Here is a 20,193-nt window from a genome sequence, read left to right as displayed (position 1 = left end):
ATTGGAGAGGAAACGACCTAGAAGACACCTGGAAGAGGCGCCTGTGTCTCTTCAATATGAGACACAGGAATTTACCTGAAATCTTTGAAAGGCAAATCTGGATTACAGTCTCCTGAAAGATAACCCAAGAGTGGTACAAATCTGAATTACAAACTACTAAAGGATAACCCAAAGTGGTAAAAATCTAAATTATGAACTCGTAAAAGATAAACCCAAGTGGTGCAAATCTGAATAACAAACTGCATGCCTCTGAACGAGGCCTTCATAGTGTGTGGAGAAGCAGAGAGAGGGGGTGGAGAGTAAGACTGTGGGATTCTCCTCACAGCAGTACATTGGAAGCAAATAACAGTAGGATCATAAACCACACTTTTGATCATTTAATGGGAACTTAGAAAAAAATACTACTTTCCTACTGCTTCATAGAAATGATAAAAACACTATTTTGATTATTATTCCATATGGTTCCTGCCTTTGGCATTGATCCAGGGAGTCTTGGAGCCTAAACTGTTCTCTCACTGAAATCTGCTGTTGATTGCAAAAGTTGTTAACCTGAGGGCCACAATATTTTTACAATTCCAAAAAGGCAGCAAGATGACAGAGGTTAAGACCCTCTGATAGAAGGCAGTATATTTGTTTGCATGGTTTCTTAGACAACCCAACCTTTATTTAGGGGTAGGCCCGATCCCAGTAATTACGATTAGATTGCCATTTACCTCATGGATTTGATTTGTTGGTCAGAATGTATCTATGTGCTTAATATTTGAGTGTTTGCATTTCAAATTTCAGTTTGTCTGAAAGGAAAATCCAGCTTTTGATTTTCTCATTCCAAAACAATTTCATCCCGCTGGGACAGGCAATATAATATACAGGCAAAAGTTTAGATCTGGGCATCACAACAAAGGGGGCAGAGAAGATAGAAAGTGTGCTTTCTAAGAATTTTTTGTGGACAGCATTAAAAAGATAAATCCATGAACTGACATTTATGAAAAAATACCTTATTGCTAGTATCATATGTATTAAGCATTTTTGTGTTATATCAAAATAGACATGGGTTCTTTAGTTGTATTTGTTAGAATGATAAATAAAAGTGTTGAAACACTGTAGCCATCGTCTTCGTTAGGTAGAATGCACACTCCTTTTCGCTTTTCTGTCGTTTTCTCAGTCTTGATGTCTGGACTTCCACATATGCTCTTCTTAGCTATTACACGGTATGAGATTTTCCCACACGCTATTCTATAACTCCGATAGGGTGCCCCACTTAGCTCAGGCTAAGCTTCATTTAATTATGATGCACAATCATCATGCCAGTTCATCTCTCAATTAAAGTTATTATACTTGTCTCCGGTCCAAGGTCATCAAAATCTAAAACGTATAGCTCCAGCGCGTGAGCGAGCGTGCACACACCTGGGAAACGGTCCTCAAGGGCTTCAGTCAGCTTTATGGGACTGCTCTGGGAAAGTTGCTTTGTCTTCCCTTCCTCAATTCATTTCTTATTTTTTCCCTTCATTCATTTACTCTTTCTCTATAGCAGATACATCTGTTTGAGTTTTGCTGTATCTTTTGAGCGACGTAGGTTACTTCTGGGACCTCGCAATGTTTGGTCAAGTGTTCTTTCACTTGGACGTTCAGCTGACACTACATTGATGACCGCGGGGCTACCGGTTCAAAATTCTGGCGCTGTGCCATTAAACATCACACTTAACCCCTAATTGCTTTGGGCAAAGTATAAACACTCCATCATGACATATCCAACGGTTGCTGGAGAAAAATTTATCGTGAACACGGCTTTTTCGTGGTTTCCTCTTCTAAAGCCGCTCGATCAATACGCCCGCACGCAATTAAAAACATCGGAAGGTTCTTTTTTCGGTCCCGTGCGCGCGCGCGCCTGTGTGTAAGTTTGGGTGTGACGTCAGTACGACGTTTAACCCCTACTGCAGTAAGCGCGAGACTGCAGTGGGTTCGCAATGCGCGCGGCTCGGACAGAGAGCTTTTAACTTGCTATGCCATTATTGATCAAGACCACGAGACTTAGGCGAACTGGCAGTATGCATTGAGATGCACGTGGTAGGTTTCGTTGTTTCGGTTATTTGTTACGTTGTCTTTAATCAGTCCCGTTGTTTATATCTGGTTATGAACTTGGCAGAGTTGGTAACTTAAATGTAGAACTGAATGACATGACACTGACAAGCTAATTGGTTCTGAACTAGCAACAGGGGTGAAGACGTTCCCTCTAAAATTACTCGTAAATGGTACGATAATACGTCAGCTTCTGTCATTGGAGTGCAACAGTGTAATTAAACTGCCCGTGGGCGACAAATTGTCGATGGTTTGCTGTGATATTTAGAAAATAAGACGTGGTATCATTATATAATAACCTCGGGATGAATTTGACCTCAAAAGGCATGTTAATATAGTTTTGTGATACTGGAAAACCTCTAGCGTCACAATCCTTTGATAATAGATTTGATAATAGGTGAACAATATTAAACATGAGATCATTTCACAACAAATGATCTTGGTGAGAAATATACATCAGAAAGCATGGCATTGTTACTGGAGAACCTTAATTATGACAGTAAACCAATTGAACTTTATTTTATACTTCCTACAGAAATCCTAATTCAATGAATTCTAATATTCTAAGTCTAATTCAACCTTAATTGAGGACGATAACAACCATTAAAAATAAAATAATAATACGTATTATTATTATTATTATTATTATTATTATTATTATTATCTGCTATGTTATTATGTTGCAGTTGCAGTACAAGCAAAACAAACAGTCAAAGAGAACGTAAATATAGGTAATATTTGAAAAACAAAGTCAGCAAAATGTATTTCCATCAAGAGAAAATATCGTCCAGAGATGGCGAATCAAATATTATTCTAACATAAATTATAGTTTGCATTAAAATAGACTGTGTATTAGTATATATATTGACTACAATGATAATTTAGAATTTCGTTTGTCTTTGTAATAGCCAAAGTTCTAATCAGAAGGTCTTCCCAGAAGTCCCCTAGGCATAAAACAACAGCACAAATTATTGTCAAAAAAATACATGGAAGGTTACTGAAATTACAATGTAAAATTATAACTGCACGCTTTGTTTGTTTTAAAATACTAACTGTAGGTTTGTTTTTAAATATTTGTTAAGCTATTTATTTTTCCACGGTAGAGACTAACATTATTTAAAATAATTTCTGTTGTATCAAATGAATGATATGTGGTATGGATATGAACCTTAAAGTGTCGATGTCTAATTTTGGCGACGATATCGCGTCATAGCAGCACGCTAAAACAAAAGAACAAGAAAGGCCGTTTTCACCGCCTGAGCCCCAGTGCCCAGCTGCGAGGTCGTTATTTTCTTATAAAAATGCAATTTCCGTTTTCCGCCCATGACCGCACCTTGAGGCTCGGTGCAAAGTGTCAACTGATGATTACGACTGGTTGTGATTATAGATCCATAAAACATAATTTTTCATTAAATAATCATTATTTTGATGGAGCACGATTCCATTTCATTTGCATGCACCCACAATATCAACATGTAAATAATTAATAACGTACATGCCTGTAGTCGTATTCCATACCTATTTTTGGCAGAATAGCGTGATTAATATACTGTTTAACGCATGATTTGGTTTTGAATTAAAAACTGATACGCCCTCTTACTACCATTGTTTTGCTTGCTTACTACTTTAAATGAAGTGGACCGATTTACAGTTCTGACAGCTCACCGGAGTTTTCTGGTGGAATGTTATGGTTGGCTCGGGCCCATTTGAAAGGCACACGAATGGCAAATTCATATGCATCTGTTTTTCAACGTTGACACTAAAGCGAAACCTTGTAAGGAAATCTCGCTACCAGAGTGTATAAACTAGCGTGGGAGATTGGGTCTCTCTCTCTCTCTCTCTCTCTCTCTCTCTCTCTCTCTCTCTCTCTCTCTCTCTCGTACATATGGTTTCCCTTTCAAACACGAATCCACGAACAGGCGTCCAGTGTCTGTTTTGTTACACGTATGAACTTTTTTTTAACAAAGTCGGCAGGTGTATTCAGCCAAGTAAAAGCCGGTATTTTAACAGCATGTGTATAATAAGGGTCTGTGTGAATTAGGATGTTCGAAACATGAGTGAATAATTGCCGGTTGCAAATGTATGAGTTTCATGTCTGAACAACATCTACTAAAACATAACATGACTTTATATAGCAGTCGTTTATCTTCCAGATAATGCATTTGGGCACCTTTTGATAGGTCGAATCATTTTTATAGTAATCAGCGTTTACACTTTAAATGTAGTATGTGGTGTTGTTTATGAATGTCTTTTAGATCGCTATCAGTCTACACGAAAAGCACCGTGCCTCGGCTAGATTACAGAGGACAGGCCTATTTAACAAACCAAAGACGCGTGTGTGTGTGTGTGTGTGTGTGTGTGTGTGTGTGTGTGTGTGTGTGTGTGTGTGTGTGTGTGTGTGTGTGTGTGTGTGTGTGTCAGACACGAGCCTTTAGCTAGAGATATGAGCAGTGATAATCCATTTTCTGAGGCCTGTCAGTGTTCCACTTTCACTGTTCCACTAAAATTAGATTAATACACCGAGAGCACCGGGTTCCTGGAATGTTCCCAGACCTTCTGCGCCTGTAGAAGGCAGAATGCCTGCGGCGTTGGGCCTCCTATACCGCTCAACAGCGGCGGTCGCTCTCGGTGTCGCCGACGTTTCCGTTGAAGAGGCGCGCTAAGAACTGCAGAACTCTGCCGGAGGCGTGACGGTAACTCCGCAATGATGATTTAGCCATTAATTTCGTTTTCCTGTATGTTGTTGTATCTGTCTTGCTTTAATTTATTTTGAATATTTTCGTAAGTATTTTTGGCTGGAATTCTTGAGCGTGAATGCGCTCGTGAAAAAGAACATGTGTTTCTCTTTTGAAAGGTAAACATTAAAATGCTGTGATTCATAACAGGGACCAAACGAATGTTTTCACATTTGGTTGTAATTTCAATTAATTACATGGTTCTAAATGTCTTCACTCTTTGTTGGGTGAAGTCTGACAAATTCTTCTTCCCCCCTGCGTGTTTGTGTGCGCACTTGTCAGAGCTTGAATCCCCGGTAAATGTAATCCGTGATGTTAAGGAGTGACAGCCCGACTGAACGTCAACGACCTGCTTGACAGCGCAAACCCAAATACTGCATTTATTTGAAAAGCAGCACTAAGCTGACAGGCACCCAGATCATCGGAAATAATTCTGTAAATTTAGCCAAATGCGCTAAACCCACCTGGGAGATATGAGAGACGATAGACTTGCCTCGTAAATGAACAAAACACACAATGTAAATGTAGCTCGTCAGCAGAATGTTATTTAAAGTATAATTAACATGGGCTTTGGTAAAACATGCACCAACAACCAACTGGACAGAAATTAGGGGGCAAATAAAGGTACCAACTGGGCCCGCGGCGGTATTTATAACGTATAGGATACACGGATAACGGAAATACGTTTAGTAACATAATGACATATAAACGCCTCTTTTCATATATGATGCTTACACAGGTTTATGACTGGTGGGCGCCTTAAACAAAATTATTCTACCAATTTCTTTTTGACTTAGTGGTAACATTTTGCAGCTTGTGGGCTAAAGAAGAACCCCTATCGTCTTCAAAGAAGGGTTCGTCTGAAGAGTATCGAGTTATACGCCTAACGTCTCCCGTCAAGTGTGAATTTATGGAAAGCGAAAGATAAATTGTGGGTACGATGTCTACCTGCGTCTCTGGAATGAGACAAGACCAAGACTAATACACAAATTCTAAATGTCGACTTAGTGTTAAAACTACTGAAAGGACATCAATCCATCGATCCATGCAGCCTAATGAACTCAGTTTAATTAAGAATCTAATGGATCAGAGGGAGAAGTACATGTGAACCGACGGGAGTGATCACCCCCACCCCCACCAGCCATATCGCTAACCCGTTCCACTGAGCCTCGCCGCAAGCCGTGAATAGCTATCTTCACCCCCTCCTCACTTTCCTAACTCTTAAACATCGTCTTCCTGACACCGAGACGCCACTCCGAAACCCGAGATCCAATTAATCAGACGATCAATTAATGCGGCTAAGTTTTTGACAGTGTTCTCGTGTTTCCCTCGGGGCATGTCGCAACACGTTTGGAATGATCGCTTGCCGAGCACCGAATCCCGGGAATGCGGGACGGATGAACAGAAGGTGCGCTTGGACCACTCGACACCCCAGTGTGTCTGAATGAATTGTTTTGTGTTGTTTCCAATGAAATTGCGGCCAGCAGACCAGTCTAGAATGTGCTTCTATTTTTTTTAAGAAGTGTGTTTTGGACAGTTCTACAACCAATAAGAGAGGAGACAGTGAGAGAAAAAGCGTATAAATACAATAAGAAGATGTTTTTAGTCCTCTCCTCTCTGTATGTCCCCTTTGCCCCGGGTCTCATGAGGTTCCTCAGATTTCAGGTGTTGGGCTAACTGAGCACGATGACTACTCTCACAAACCTCCCACGGCTTCTCCTACCGGGCCCGTTTATGCATCCCTGCTGACTCTGCTGTCAATGTCAAATGCTTGTTAGGAGGTCATCAATCCTCAGCACTTAGGAATAGTCCTGGACCGATTGGGGCAGGTGACACAGACACACAGGGAGCAAAGAAAGATGGGGTGATGGAGCAGAAAGGGAAGGGGAATTCTTGCTAATTACACACCGGACGAATACATCCAAAGGCATAAAATCCAGTGTTTAGAGAAAATGTTTGCTAGTCTGGATTTGTGCTTATGAGAATTCAGATATTTGCTGAGTTCACAGGAAGGTACTGACTGAGTTTTACTATGGGTGTAGTTTTTGGGGATGACAAGTAGATGTGTTTCTCTCTTACTACTCATATAATGGATTTGGTAGGGTGGTGTTAACTGTGTCCCCCCAAAGTGGAAATGAAACCTACCTCACTGGGTTTCACACACTGGATCTGTTGGGTGTGAAGCCGTACTTTGGCATGACTGCCTGTTTCATGGTCTCCTAAGGCTACAAGCTGACAACACGGGCTGTCATGCCGTTCATGGAAAAGTGGGATCATTGTTCATCATGTCTGTGGGCGAGATTTTTTGAAAACTTTCCTGGGTGTTAAGTTCTTGACATACAAATAAATAAAAAAAGCCACGCAGAGTCTCAGGGGGACCCGGGAGACAGTGAGTAATTTCCGTGTAGCTACAGAGAGCAGGGCTGCACCGCTCTGCTCTTGTGCTGAAGAAACAGCCAGTTCAGCAGGCATTTCTCGCATTCAGTGAGTAAATCTTCCACTCTCTTTTCTCGTCTCATCTCACACTCCCCGCTCTCTCTTCCCTTTGCTCCGTGAATCTGGCCGTCCATCTTCCACGCTGTCTTTGCTGCTTAGCGTCTGTCCTTTCCTTTCTCTTAACAGTCTGGGGGAAAAAAAAGCTTTGCATGGTGTTTTTAATATGCCGTGCTAAAACGGCCACTGGATCCTGTAACAGGAAGCTGCAAGTTGTGTCCTGACCAGTGTTTCTGCTGTTTATCGTATATATAACAGTCCGAGTTCATCCAAATGTGTGCAAAATGCAGACAGATCGAGACAGATGAGACGTGAAAAAATCTTGTGCAAGGTCTAGAGGTCATAAATTAATAAAATAGCCTGTGTAAATGTGTCTTGTTAGTAGAATATTATTGTAACCATTTAAGCCTCTGGTGAAACATGTAACATGTCTTCCAGACGTCACTGGATCTCCTGTGTTTATTTTAGGCCTATGTTTAAAAAGAAACTAAGCAATTATACTGGATTACCCATAATCTGCCTTATATTAGCCTATTTGCTTGTACAACTGTTCCCTGCTAATCAAGCTTCTGCACAGAGGTTTTCAGTCTTCATTGAATTCAGTGCAAATTCAATGTAGATTTTACATACATTATAGAGTTATGCTTAAAAACAATATTCAGCTTCTAAGTGGCTACCTAAAAATTCACCAGTTTCTCCCTTGTGATATACTGTAACCTGTTAAAGATAAAAAACTATTTCACTGAAGTTTCACATCCAGCATCACCTGTGAATTTATTGAAGGAATGTAAAGGACCAATCAGCTGTAGGAAGAGCAGCTTTGCTAACGCTCATTATAGACCAAAGAAACTGCTAAGCAAATGTAAAACAAATGCACCTCTCACCTGTACCTTTACTTTAAGATTTTTACATTTTTATTTACTGTCTCTATTTTATCTTGTGACTTTCTTCCCTCTAATCTCTGTCCCTATTTTTCTTTTCTCTTAATGTCTCTTCTCTTTAATACCACCCTTCCTTACCTCCCTTTCTGTTCCCTCTCTCCTTCTTTCTTCCCCGATTCTTCCCCGCACGGTTTGTGCAGGTTTGCATTAGGAAATGGAGGATGACTATAAATTTGATGAATGGTATCTGGGTTGGAAAAGAGGACCAGCTGTTTCTCAGGCTCATGGTCATCCCTCTCGGATGCTCTCCAATGCTCACACACTTGTTTGGCTTCCTCTTTATGGGGTTTCAGTCCTAGAGATGTTTTGTTGAATAAGGTTTAAAAAAGGCCTGCAATAGATTTGGCATTGTAACACACACCAGGCAGCGTGTGCAAAACACACCCCCCCCACCCCCCCCCCCCCCCCCCCATCGCAACAGCGGCTGATTGGTCAGGGTTATTGGCGTAAAACAGTCAACTTGCATCATGTGGAGGTGGTGGCATGAGCGGGTATGTTTTCAATTTGGGCACAGGTGGTGAGGTCCGAGAACATTGATATTGCAATGCTCACACTCTGTTTGGCTTCGTTCATGTGTCAAATAAATCTATCAGAATCTTTTCCTGTTACTTTGTGACCTCCTTTTTTAGTTTTTGGTTTTTTGTTTTTTTTTTCAGCAAATGAATTTCATCTTACTTCTTCTCCCTGTTGCAGGCCCGATGACATCATGTTCCGGTATTACTCCCTTCCCTCCCCGGCCCTCTCTTTCCTCCTTCTGCTCCTCCTCTCTTTCTTCCCCCCCTCTTTCCTCTCTCCTTCTCTTTCTCAATCCCCTCTTCGCTGGACGTCGCCCAATGACCCCTGCTACCACCACGATGGGAGTCCGCGCCACTGCCTGTCCGATTTCATCAACGCTGCATACGGCGTGCCTGTGCGCATCCAGGATCTCCAGCAAGGGACGGAGAGGAACATCAGTGCCCTGACGGACCTCCACAACCCCCACAACCTGACCTGCTGGACGGCTTCTGAAGCTTCGGCTGATGGGGACTGGACCTTGACCGTTCCACTCGGCAGACGCTTTGAGGTCACCTACATCAGCCTGCAGTTCTGCCAGAAGGTCGAGCCGGCCACGCCATTCTCCATCTCGATCCTGAAGTCAATGGACTATGGTCGCAGCTGGCGCCCCCTGCAGTTCTACTCCAGCGACTGCATGGGGAAGTTCGGTCTTCCTGCCCAGTCTTTGGCTCTGACCAGGCACCAGGAGACAGAGTCTCTGTGTTCAGATCCAAGGCCTTTGCAGAAGCACCGTGGGGGTGTAGTTTTGGCCTTTTCCACCCTTGATGGACGTCCCTCCTCAGCAGATTTTGAATACAGCCCTGGGCTTCAGGATTGGGTGACTGCTACCGACATCAGGATAATGTTCCACCAATCACAAGGCAAAACAGTTCAACCAGATATAAAGACAGATGAGGACGGTGGGGTTCTGACATGGAGGGAGGGGTCAGAAGTTGCTGTTGTAACTCAAGGTGAGAAGATGAGAAATGAAAACCTTTTGAGGACCGAATGGAACACAAGGACTATGAGTTCTGAAGGGACCGGACACAGGAAACGGGGGAAAGCAAGAAAGTCATCAAGGAGGAATCGCAACAAGAGTTCTTTACCAGATAGTGGACACAACGTGACCCGCAAGCAGACAGAGGCTCAAGAGGGCGGACGCAAAGGCGGAGATCGTAAAAAAGATGCACCCCATTGGAAGCCATGCCAGGACGGCTTGTGTGATTGGACAGTGGAGGGACGGGGGCGGGGATCTAGGAGGGAGTTGAGAAGAAAGAGGAACAATGTTGGAATCGAAAGGCCTCGTTCCAGATCACGAAGCAACCACTACGTCCGCCTTTTGTCTCTCTCAGCTCCTCCCAGATTCCCTCTCACTCTCTCCGACATCCAGGTGGGCGGCAGGTGCAAGTGTAATGGCCACGCCTCCCGTTGTCGTCGTGACAGCCAGGGTCAGGCAGTGTGTCAGTGTGAGCATCACACGGCTGGACCGGACTGCGACGTTTGTGAGCCATTCTACTATGATCGCCCCTGGCAACGGGCCACACCCACCGAGCCACACCCGTGCGTCCGTGAGTTATGACTGTATTGTGTGTGTGTGTGTGTGTCATCTGCATGATCTTATATAGGTTATTTTAATAAATGAATTTATTCCTCACTCTAAGACTTAAGTAATTCCATTATCTTATAGGCATCTCTTTTTATCATGTACCTTTACTCACAGTGCTTTCTGTTTGCCTCCCTGTCTCTCCCTCTCTTTCTCTCTGTCCCTCTCCCTCTCTTTCTCTCTGTCCCTCTCCCTCGCTCTCGGTTTTTGTCACTCTCAGCATGTGAGTGTAATGGCCACTCCAAGAGGTGCAGGTTCAACATGGCGGTGTTTCAGGAGTCCGGCCGGGTCAGCGGAGGGGTATGTTTGAAGTGTAGGCACCACACGACCGGACGCCACTGTCAGTCCTGCCAGAGTGGGTACACCCGTGACCACAGCAAGCCTAGCAACCACCGCAAGGCCTGCCAACGTGAGTGTGTGTGTGTGTGTGTGTGTGTGTGTGTGTGTGTGTGTGTGTGTGTGTGTGTGTGTGTGTGTGTGTGGGTGGATGTGTATGTGGGTGTGTGTGTGTGTGTGTGTGTGTGTGTTTCTGTCAACTATATGATGAATGCACATCCTGTAATACTGTAATTTCCTGCTACTTATAACATTAGTGGATCTAATGAATTATAACATTTTTGACCTGACCATTTAAAAATGCTCTTAAAATTCTTTACTGTAGATTTCCAGGGTGATTCTTTTGCTCCAAAGCTGTTGGTGTGTGTCAGAACCTGGTGGTTTTAACTTGTGTGAGAGACAGGGAAGGGGTTCGAGTATCTGTGTGAGTGTCTGTGTTATGGCTACACTGTGAGTGCTGGAATGTGCTCTGACATTTGACCTCTGCTCACATGTCCGTGGTATGCTTACAGAGGTTTTCAGACTGAATATAACATCAGTTCACACTGGCTGTGTGCGGTCTGCATGTGGAGGGACACGGTCATGTCATGCTTCGCTATCTTAACTCATAATGTGGAAGTCATATGTGAGAGGCTTAGAAATGTACACAACACCTAAAGGGTGAACGTGTACTTTATGACTCTTGGAGGGTAAGAGCAAACACCTAAATATTTGAGTTTAGCATGACAAAAAAACGTTTCAAACGTTTAAAAAAATTGATAGATTTACACTTTGTTAATGCTGAGGCAGGCTTGATAATTTGAAAGTGTTTAAATGTTTGCAGGGTCGTGTTTAAATGTTTGAATGAGCGCTAGATGAGGCGAAACAGATCCGCCCTGTTAGGCCTGCTGTTCGCTCTCTTCCACATCCTCTGGTTGTCATGGGGATGAGTGTTGTGGGGCTGAAACGTGTCCTCAGAGTGATGCTAACAATCACAGGGTTTTATACCCACTTTTGTCCCCGTTGCCCTTATGCTGTATTTATGTTACTTACTCTGTCCTCAACACTCCCCTGACTGAACTCAATCTCATTGCACTCACAACCATAAACCTTACATTTTAAATCAACATTTGGCAGACACTCTTTTCCAGAGCCATTTGAAAATATTTATCAGTATAAACCCGTCTCTTCTCTTCTCTTCTCTTCTTCTCTTCTCTTCTCTTCTAGTAAGTGAAGGGATTGTGTAGGTTTATCACATGCAAATTGAACAAATTAATTAAAATAAATGAATTCTTCATTAAGAGTAAGTGGGTTCTGCTCATGTTTCCCCTACCCTTGAGTGCTCTCATTCATGGTTTTTCTCCCCCAGCATGCCAGTGTCACCCCCTGGGCGCGGCGGGCCCCTCGTGTAACCAGACCACCGGCCAGTGCGTGTGCAGAGAGGGCGTGGTGGGTCAGAGGTGCAGCCGCTGTGCTTCGGGCTACAGACGGGGCCACTCGCCTCTTCTGCCCTGCATCCGTGAGTACCGCTTACACCTGACCAGGTGCTCTCCCTAATGGAGGCCAGCACAGCCGGGACGTGGGGTCTTGTCCGAGCTGTAGGGAGATTCTTTTGGGCCGCACCGTGCTGTTACTGCGGGAATCACAAGGGGCAGGCGACAGGACCTTTCAGTTTTCTTCACTATTTAAGTGCTGGCATATTTGTGCACTGACATTAACTTCTCTTGACTTAATGAAAATGCGTGTTCTGGATGTGATATCTACCTGTTTTACATGTATGTGTAGATGTAGGATATATCAAAATCGCCATTCTCAATACGATGAATATCAGTGAACATTCCTGGCCTTTCTGACATCTACATGACAAACAGCCTTTGCTCGAGATCCAGCCACTTTGTACCTGCTGAGGCTGATTGCTCGCGGCTTGGCTCGGGGAGCGATAATCCATGTGATTGGCTCCATTTTAATCTCAGCCAGAGCTCCCTGATGTGGAGCGAGCTGTCGAGGCGGCGTTACTTTTAAATCTCCACTCGGGTGACACCCGCACAGCACGAGACACCTGTTGCTCCGCTCAAAGCAAACGTCAGCGTCACCGCCCGCGCGGCAGATGCATAATTCTTCGCGGGTAAGGGCTCAGTGAAAGACAAACTTGTTTGTTGTTTTACTGGGCTTAGCCCGACTGGGTTATTTATAAGGAGAGGACCTGTCTGTAAAGGGGGGCTGAGGCTAAAAATGAAACTGGCCCCCACGAGCCATTTTCCACTTCTCGCAGACCAGGAAATGCCCTTGCCGTTTATCACGGGGGAAGCTGAGCTGAGCTGTATTATTAGCGCTTAGACAGCCAGAGAAACGTGGGGGGTCTTCATTTTGCATAAGGTGGGCAGCCAGCCCTCTGTAAGTGTGCAGTGTATTTATAGCATAGGAACATAGGGATGTAAAACAAAGTGTGTAAAATGCTTTTTACAAGGCACTTTGATGGACCTAGGAGCAAAATTTAGGGCCCCATTAATCACTTCTCTCTCTCTCTCTCTCTCTCTCTCTCTCGCTCCCTCTCTCTCTAGTGTAAAAGATGATCAATGAATCACAGAGGAGCTACTCGTTAGTAATGGCTGCATCCAGGTCCTTATAAAGTTTCGGGTGTGGAACCCACGTTGACAGGAGCGCAGCTAGAAGAGGTTACAGTGTGGGGGGGGGTTTAGGAGATAAGGTGTCACTGCCCCAGTTGTGTCAGGATATGGGCAAAAGGACAAGACTCGGGGGTAATATATGGTTGACCCGGTGCTGCAGACCTTTCATGACTTAAGTGTGTGTGTGTGTGTGTGTGTGTGTGTGTGTGTGTGTGTGTGTGTGTGTGTGTGTGTGTGTGTGTGTGTGTGTGTGTGTGTGTGTGTGTGTGATTTTGAGCAAGAGAAGGCAGAGAGAGACAAAAAGAAAGAATCCTGTCACTAAACTATGGAAGGACCACACATATAGGCCCCCACTCTCTCTCTCTATATATACACACTTACAGCCACACTTTCATCACTGGTATAAGCATTCCACATACACAGAGGAAACTGTACACATAACACACATTGTGGCATGTATGGAAAGACATGCACACATACACAGAGTCAGTACGCACTAATGAACAACCTGTGGGATTAGAGACCTCACACACACACACACACACACACACACACACACACACACACACACACACACGTAGAGATGGAGAAATGGGAAAGACAAAATCAAAGGCACACAAATAACCCCGCCACTGCTTTCTATAAAAAGTAACTCTCCCATCAGGTATTCAAGAAGCAGCTCCACCAACCCCAGGATACCAGCCACAGTACAGCATGGGTGAGCAATTTTGTGTGGGCTAAATTTCTGTTTTGATGGTTGCTCATGTTATGTGCGTTAACTGCCAAGACCCAAGGTTAATTGTCCTATTAGTACAAAGATTTGTGTTTTCAGTTTTGTTCAGAGGTATCATTCATTGTTAACTACTGCCACCTTGTGGAGTGTTGTTGTATAGTAGTTTTAGTGAAACTGGATGCTGCATGAGTCAAATTGATTAGATATAATTATTTAATATCTAAATCTTTATATCAGCCCAGGAATGTTTGTCATATTGCCAGCCATCTCAAGCCAAAGTCAGGATGAATTTAGAGACATTCTGCCTTAAAGACTATGGTAAGTCAAAGAGTCAATTATCACAATTATTGTAATAGAATCTAATACTAGTTATTCAGGTATACCTGGGTATCACAATGGCCTTTGTTTGTACAATAGCTCCTCTCTCTCTCTCTCTCTCTCTCTCTCTCTCTCTCTCTCTCTCTCTCTCTCTCTCTCTGTCAGTACTAAAGGTGCAGGTTAGGGGTAAGGAGCGCTCTGGTCCTTGGTGGCAATTCTCGGTGTGGGTGCAGTCAGTCTTCCGCGTTGGGGCGTCTCAGGTGAACAAAGGTCTGCAGGCCCTCTGGGTTCCTGATCGTGACCTTTCCTGTGGATGCCCCGCCCTCCAAATAGGCAGGAGCTTCCTTCTGATTGGCGCAGAGGAAAATGGGAGGAGTTGGATACCAGGAGAGAGGCGATTGGTTGCTGATCGCTCCACAATGGCACTGCAATGGAGAGAGCACTGGAATCCCAAACTAAGAGGGTTTCGAGGACAGGACAGCCGGGGAAAGTGTCCTTCACACACAGACACCGCAACACAGACACGTTCTCACCTGCACATGCGGGAACAGTACATACCACCACATCTCGACAAAGAGCAGTCTGACAGGCATCCCTTGTCATACGGTCATTATCACCAGCCTCCAACGGCTGAAGAAACTGTCTCCACTCAATTGCATGGCAGTGAATCTCACACACATGAAGACAGCACACACACACGTAGCATCGGTGCACACACACGGGGACACAGCACACATAAGCATGGAGCGCATGGACTTCATGGTGAAGATGGAGAACACTCAACTCAAAGTGTTCTACATACTGACGAACTCCACACAGTGACATCACCACCGGATACCCATAATCCCTTGAAGGGAATACAGAATTCTCCCTTTGACGCTCCCACAAGTCCAGCCAATAAGCACGAGTCTTTCCAGCCAACAGCTTGCCCAACATGGTCACATGTGCCTCCAGCCACACAGAAGGAAGAGGGTTCAACAGAAACGGAGACCGAAACTTAAATAACTATGCAGTCACGGCCTGTTTTGTGCAGCATTCAAAGAGACTTTCTCCTGCGTGCTCTGTTACATATCTCCAGGCCATCCGAGAGCACCTCTGTGGAGACTTGGGTGACTTCAGTCTCATGGGTATGTTTTTTTCTTTAGGGCAGGGAGAGACTGATCTCAGATATGCAAATGAATTATAATGGCTAAAGATTGTGGATGTATTTTACAACGTATTCCCCCACTTCATCGGTAGTGCATCAAGCAAGGATAACTTTTTGTGTTGTCAGTGACGACCTTAATTTTAAGGCCTGTTAGTAGTCCAGCGCTAAAAGGCATGAAAAACACTTTATACTGGCGTATTTCAGCAAAGGCTATTGGTAATTCATTAAGAGATGGTTGTTGCATTTAGTTTTTTAGCCAATCATCTACCATGTTAATTTTCAGAGCATATATGAGCTTAAAAGACTATGATATTAAATTTCTATTTTATTGTTAGATTTAATTTATCTGTCTTAATTTGTTCAGGCCTGCTTACATGAATCAGCCATAACATTAAAAAAACTTTTACGTCCTGTGGACAGCCAGGTTCATGTGAGATGTTTCCTCGGGGAAGAGATGGTCGATGTTGCTTTGACACAACATAAGCGTTGTTGCAAACTAAGTACCACCTCATTAATGGCAACAGTATAGCAGTGGCTTCTTTCAAGAGAACACTGCACCACACTACAATCATTGATCAGGAATGGTTTGAAGAACATGACAAAGACTTGTGTTGTAAGAACAGGTGGAGGTCACATCTGGTTGCCAGATACCACAGGACACCTTAGTGGGTCAGAGCCGATTTGGTATTGCCAGGAGGAACTACACAATATTAGGCAGGTGGTTATAATGTTTCTGTTCATCGGTGTATGTGCAAAAAAAGGATAGAATGATCAAACCTTAGGGAATATCAAACCTAATAGTTGCCTGCATAACAGGAAAGTGAAGAAATATAAAACGACTTTTCATGAAAGGCTTTAAAAAGCTTTATGTCTTTGTAACAGTGTCTGATGCCAAAGATGTGGAGGATTTGGGAATTTGTAAAAATAGCTAATCCAGGGGGAAGATTTTAGATCATTAGTGTAGATGTGTCAGACAGGGATTATATACACTGAACTATTAACTGTGAAGTCTATCCAGTTCTGTCAGACTTCATACTGTGCAGTAGGTGTCTCTTCCAGACTTTCCATGATCATTTAGTGAGGCCTTATTTACTGTAGCTGTGCCCCAAACCCCCAAACACTTAATACTGACGGTGGGTCAGTTTTGTGGTGGTAACACTATTGTCTGGTCATTACTGTTCATACGTCTACATCTAATATAAATAATAAAGTTATTTATGTCTTATGAACATTTATATTGTAAAATATACTTTGTGGTGAAATGTGGAAAATAGTTCTGCAAAAATGTGAAACTCATGATGAAAGGCTTTGAAAGTGCAGTCTGCAGTATTACAGTTTTATTCCTGTGCCCCTCATAAAGTCCATACCCCAGCGCTCACTGCTGGAGACTCCAGTGAAGTCACTACTGCCTGACAGACAGCAAAGCACCCTAGAAAAGGTTAAAGGATTCCATCCATGGGCATTAGCCGTCTGCATGGGCATTAGAATCCCTAATAAAAACCTTAAGAAGTGTACAGAGTGTACAACAATTTATTAAAACACACAACACACTACATCACAGTAAAATAACCAAATATGTATTCATTATGTTCACTCCAAGCTCCAAGTCCGTTTGTAGAATTTGTTTTGTAGACGGCATCCCTGTTTATATGCATGCGTAGTTCACAGAGGCATGTAGCAATGGGTCAACAACAGTATAAGGGGAAATAAAGAGGTGAGCGCAAGCGTGAGACACCTGCTGCGTTTGTCCAGGAAGCACCTGTCACCGTTCAGTCCCACGTGAAGCTCCCTCTGCACGCCTGTCAGTGCACACACACGTCTCCTCAAGTGCTGCTGGCACGCACGCACGCTTTTATACCCACACGTTCACTATTTTGTCTACAAGCCAACTGCGTGTATCGTATAACGCATGCCTCACACAGGCAGAGTGCCTGAGCACACACTCGTGAGTGTAAGTGTGGTGCTTTAGCGGTCAGGTTCAGCGTGTGTGTGTGTGTGTGTGTGTTGGAGGGTGGCTGTATAGGTACAGACAGACGAACATGCCTAATTACTGACACAACACACATACACGCGCCTGTGCGCACGCACACACACACACACACACACATGTGGCGGAAGTGTGTGGGATAAACACCATGGTCTTAGCTCCACATTTACTGCCTGGAAAGAAGAATTTTACGAGACCCAAGACCTCCAGAGCCAAAGTTCAACAAGCTCTGCTGCTAGTTGTTTCTCTATTCCTCTTTTTCATTCTCTCTCTCTCTCTCTCTCTCTCTCTCTCTCTCTCTCTCCCTTTCTCTTCCTCCTCTCTCTCTGGTCAGGATGAACACTGACACCATAAGTTAAACCTCAGCATGCCTTGAAGGCTTTCCCACAGTGTTTTACAAACATCCACTCTGGCTCAGGCAGCTACTCTGTCTTCTTCACACACACACACACACACACACACACACACACACACACACACACACACTGGCCCAGATACACACGCGGCTTCTGTTAACCCAAGAATGAGGAGGTCAATCCAGTTGATCCCCAGCATGAATGCCTCTCATGCAACGCACTGTATCCATGGCAACACAAAGCCCCCCCCCCACCCCACCCCGTTAATTTATATAAAAACTTTGCCATCTGTGCCTCAGTGTCAAACTGTACAAACTCAATGTTGAAAATAATTACCGCTGCACCCATTAATGACCCCAGATAAACCCTAAAGCAAAACGATGCACACAACACTGTCATAAATGCAGAATGCCTTCGGGAAACAGCTGCTTGAAGTTCAGTGACACAGCTGGACTGCCGATTAAGATGATGGCCAATGTGCCTAACACTCTGGCAACTCTTCCGCACACTGGCAGGTTAGAAGAACCGTGAAACTTGAGAGTTTTTTTCGTTTTCATTTCCCGATGCGGACGAGCTGGCTGAAACGCGAGCCCCGACAGACACGCCTCCCTCCACATATGGAAACCCACACGGTTCCTCTGTACATGAACAATCAGGTCTGCTTTCATGGTGAAACTTCTGGTTTCTCCATCTGCTGCCATCTGATCCCCATTGCAGCGGAAAGCCCCAGGGTCCTAGAGCCACTATAAAGGTAAAGCCTTCATCCAGCTTTCATCCTCTCTTTTTTCCTGCTCTCCCTTCTAGTCGCAAGTTTCTCTCGAGCTGGCCACCCCACGCCTCTAGTTAGGAGTAGGAACCTTGTGTTGCTGGTCATTGGTTGGATGGGGGACCGATGATTTACGACACCAGCTTGTATCTGACATCCTTTGTTACCGTGGCAAGGTCTGCACGGCGTTTCTCTTCACATCTGACACCGGAGAGCTTTTCCCCGTGTCTAGCTCTTTGGTGCTCAGAGCTGGACCGCATTGTTCCACCCTGCGTCCGGATTATGGATCAAAGCTGGAAGTGGGCAGAGACAGAGAGGCCAGTCTACCACAACCAGGTGGTGTGTGTGCAGGGAGAAAGGCACCACGCAGCTGTATGGCAAAAGGTTGATGAGTGCAGATGTTGCCGTGTGGGTGTGTGTGTGTCCTCCATAAATGTCTTTGAAGCACCGGTACGTATAATGCCGAACTCGGTCTTGTTGAAGCTGAACCATAGCCAATTGATTTATTTAGACAGTGAGGGGGATACTGGACATGGGGGTCAAAGGTCACTCGGCAGAATGAGCTGCACCTACAGTTCTTCAGCCTCCCAGAAGAATCCAGCTGGCTCCCTAAGGCCCAGCGTCCTGGCTCACTGGGCTGGGTAGAACCAGAGCCTCCATATGCCTCCCTCTTGCACCTGTTCATATGACCAGCTGTGCTGGCCAAATTACCACCAACCTTTTACTGTTGTTGCAGTTAATGACCTAAAGCAAGTTCTGATGTACTTTATTATGTGCCCTTTACTGTGTACTGATGCAATATGTACTTAAAGTAAAAAACGTAATAAATAAAATAAATATGCATAACATACATGACGATCTTATCATTGTACTACACTGAAGTGTATCGACAGAGAGCTAAACCATCTCATGACTCTCGTTTACGTCCCAGGACAGATGGTTGCGATATTGCCGGTTCAGCTCTCAGCAGCCTTCTTAGATTAACTTGCTTCATGGTTCTTCCACTGTGTCCAGTGGTTTTGCCGTGAGAGCTTCTGGAAGCAGTTCATTCTGGAGGTAAAGGTAAACCACCTGGACCTGTGCAAAGACATGCTTGCATAAGAACCTATGTGTCCATGTTGTGCTGTCGTTTTACACAGTGTTATCATTTATTCTTGACTGTCCTACTAATTTACACACTTTCTCACTTCACTTTAGTAGCTCTCTAACCGGCCATGATGCTCACGTGCACTTTTCTCTGTCATGGGCAACTAGTACAACTCTGTGTCTTATTACGGAAAGTTCTGCGGTTACTTTCACATTTTGAGATTTTGAGGCAAAGGAGGGCAGCTATCTGACCTGAACTTCGACCTCTTGAGAGATGTCCACTCGTGGACCGCATTGATCTGTACTATCCACTGGGGGGCGCAGCAGACTAGGCCCAAACACTGTGGCCAGATTACTCAGGGACATCTTATTTTGCTGCTCCTTCTCTGCAACTCTGAAAAACAAAGAGAGAAGGGGAGATAGAGAGAAAGAGAGAGAAAGAGAGAGAGAGAGAGAGAGATAGAGAGAAATAGAGA

The 20,193-nt window shown here is 44.2% G+C and overlaps 2 protein-coding genes across 4 annotated transcripts in view; one reads left to right on the top strand and one right to left on the bottom strand.

Moving 5' to 3' along the window:
- The first annotated feature begins 1,931 nt into the window (after nt 1-1,931).
- Nucleotides 1,932-16,753, top strand: ntn5 (netrin 5). 2 transcript variants are annotated; one of them, XM_076987342.1, is made up of 7 exons: nt 1,932-2,064; nt 8,939-10,347; nt 10,603-10,791; nt 12,067-12,216; nt 13,989-14,042; nt 14,295-14,375; nt 14,541-16,753. In XM_076987342.1, the coding sequence occupies exons 2-7, from the start codon at nt 8,952-8,954 to the stop codon at nt 15,374-15,376; spliced, it is 2,706 nt and encodes a 901-aa protein (XP_076843457.1). In that variant the 5' UTR covers nt 1,932-2,064; nt 8,939-8,951; the 3' UTR covers nt 15,377-16,753. The 2 variants fall into 2 exon arrangements, with proteins under 2 accessions (XP_076843457.1, XP_076843458.1); XM_076987343.1 differs by lacking the exon at nt 1,932-2,064 and adding an exon at nt 7,006-7,295.
- Nucleotides 16,754-17,036: 283 nt separating this feature from the next.
- Nucleotides 17,037-20,193, bottom strand: part of LOC143488565 (active breakpoint cluster region-related protein) — a 14,947-nt gene continuing 11,790 nt past the window's right edge. The window contains exons 21-22 of one of the 2 annotated variants that reach the window (XM_076987344.1): nt 19,970-20,111; nt 17,037-19,708 (exon numbers count right to left, since the gene is read on the bottom strand). In XM_076987344.1, coding sequence (XP_076843459.1) covers nt 19,622-19,708; nt 19,970-20,111 — 229 coding nt within the window. In that variant the 3' untranslated portion in view covers nt 17,037-19,621. Of the gene's footprint in view, nt 19,709-19,969; nt 20,112-20,193 lie in introns of those variants that run through there. The other variant, XM_076987345.1, reaches the window with a different exon arrangement.

Source organism: Brachyhypopomus gauderio, unplaced genomic scaffold (genome assembly GCF_052324685.1).
Source record: "Brachyhypopomus gauderio isolate BG-103 unplaced genomic scaffold, BGAUD_0.2 sc52, whole genome shotgun sequence".
NCBI lineage: Eukaryota > Metazoa > Chordata > Actinopteri > Gymnotiformes > Hypopomidae > Brachyhypopomus > Brachyhypopomus gauderio.
This window is presented reverse-complemented; position numbering and strand designations above follow the sequence as displayed.

Excerpts from the sequence above, each read along its gene's own strand:
- ntn5 (XM_076987342.1), top strand. The coding sequence starts at position 8,952 with ATGTTCCGGTATTACTCCCTTCCCTCCCCGGCCCTCTCTTTCCTCCTT. Across the intron at positions 10,348-10,602 it reads CGAGCCACACCCGTGCGTCC|CATGTGAGTGTAATGGCCAC; the intron begins GTGAGTTATGAC and ends TGTCACTCTCAG. Across the intron at positions 14,043-14,294 it reads CCAGCCACAGTACAGCATGG|CCCAGGAATGTTTGTCATAT; the intron begins GTGAGCAATTTT and ends TCTTTATATCAG.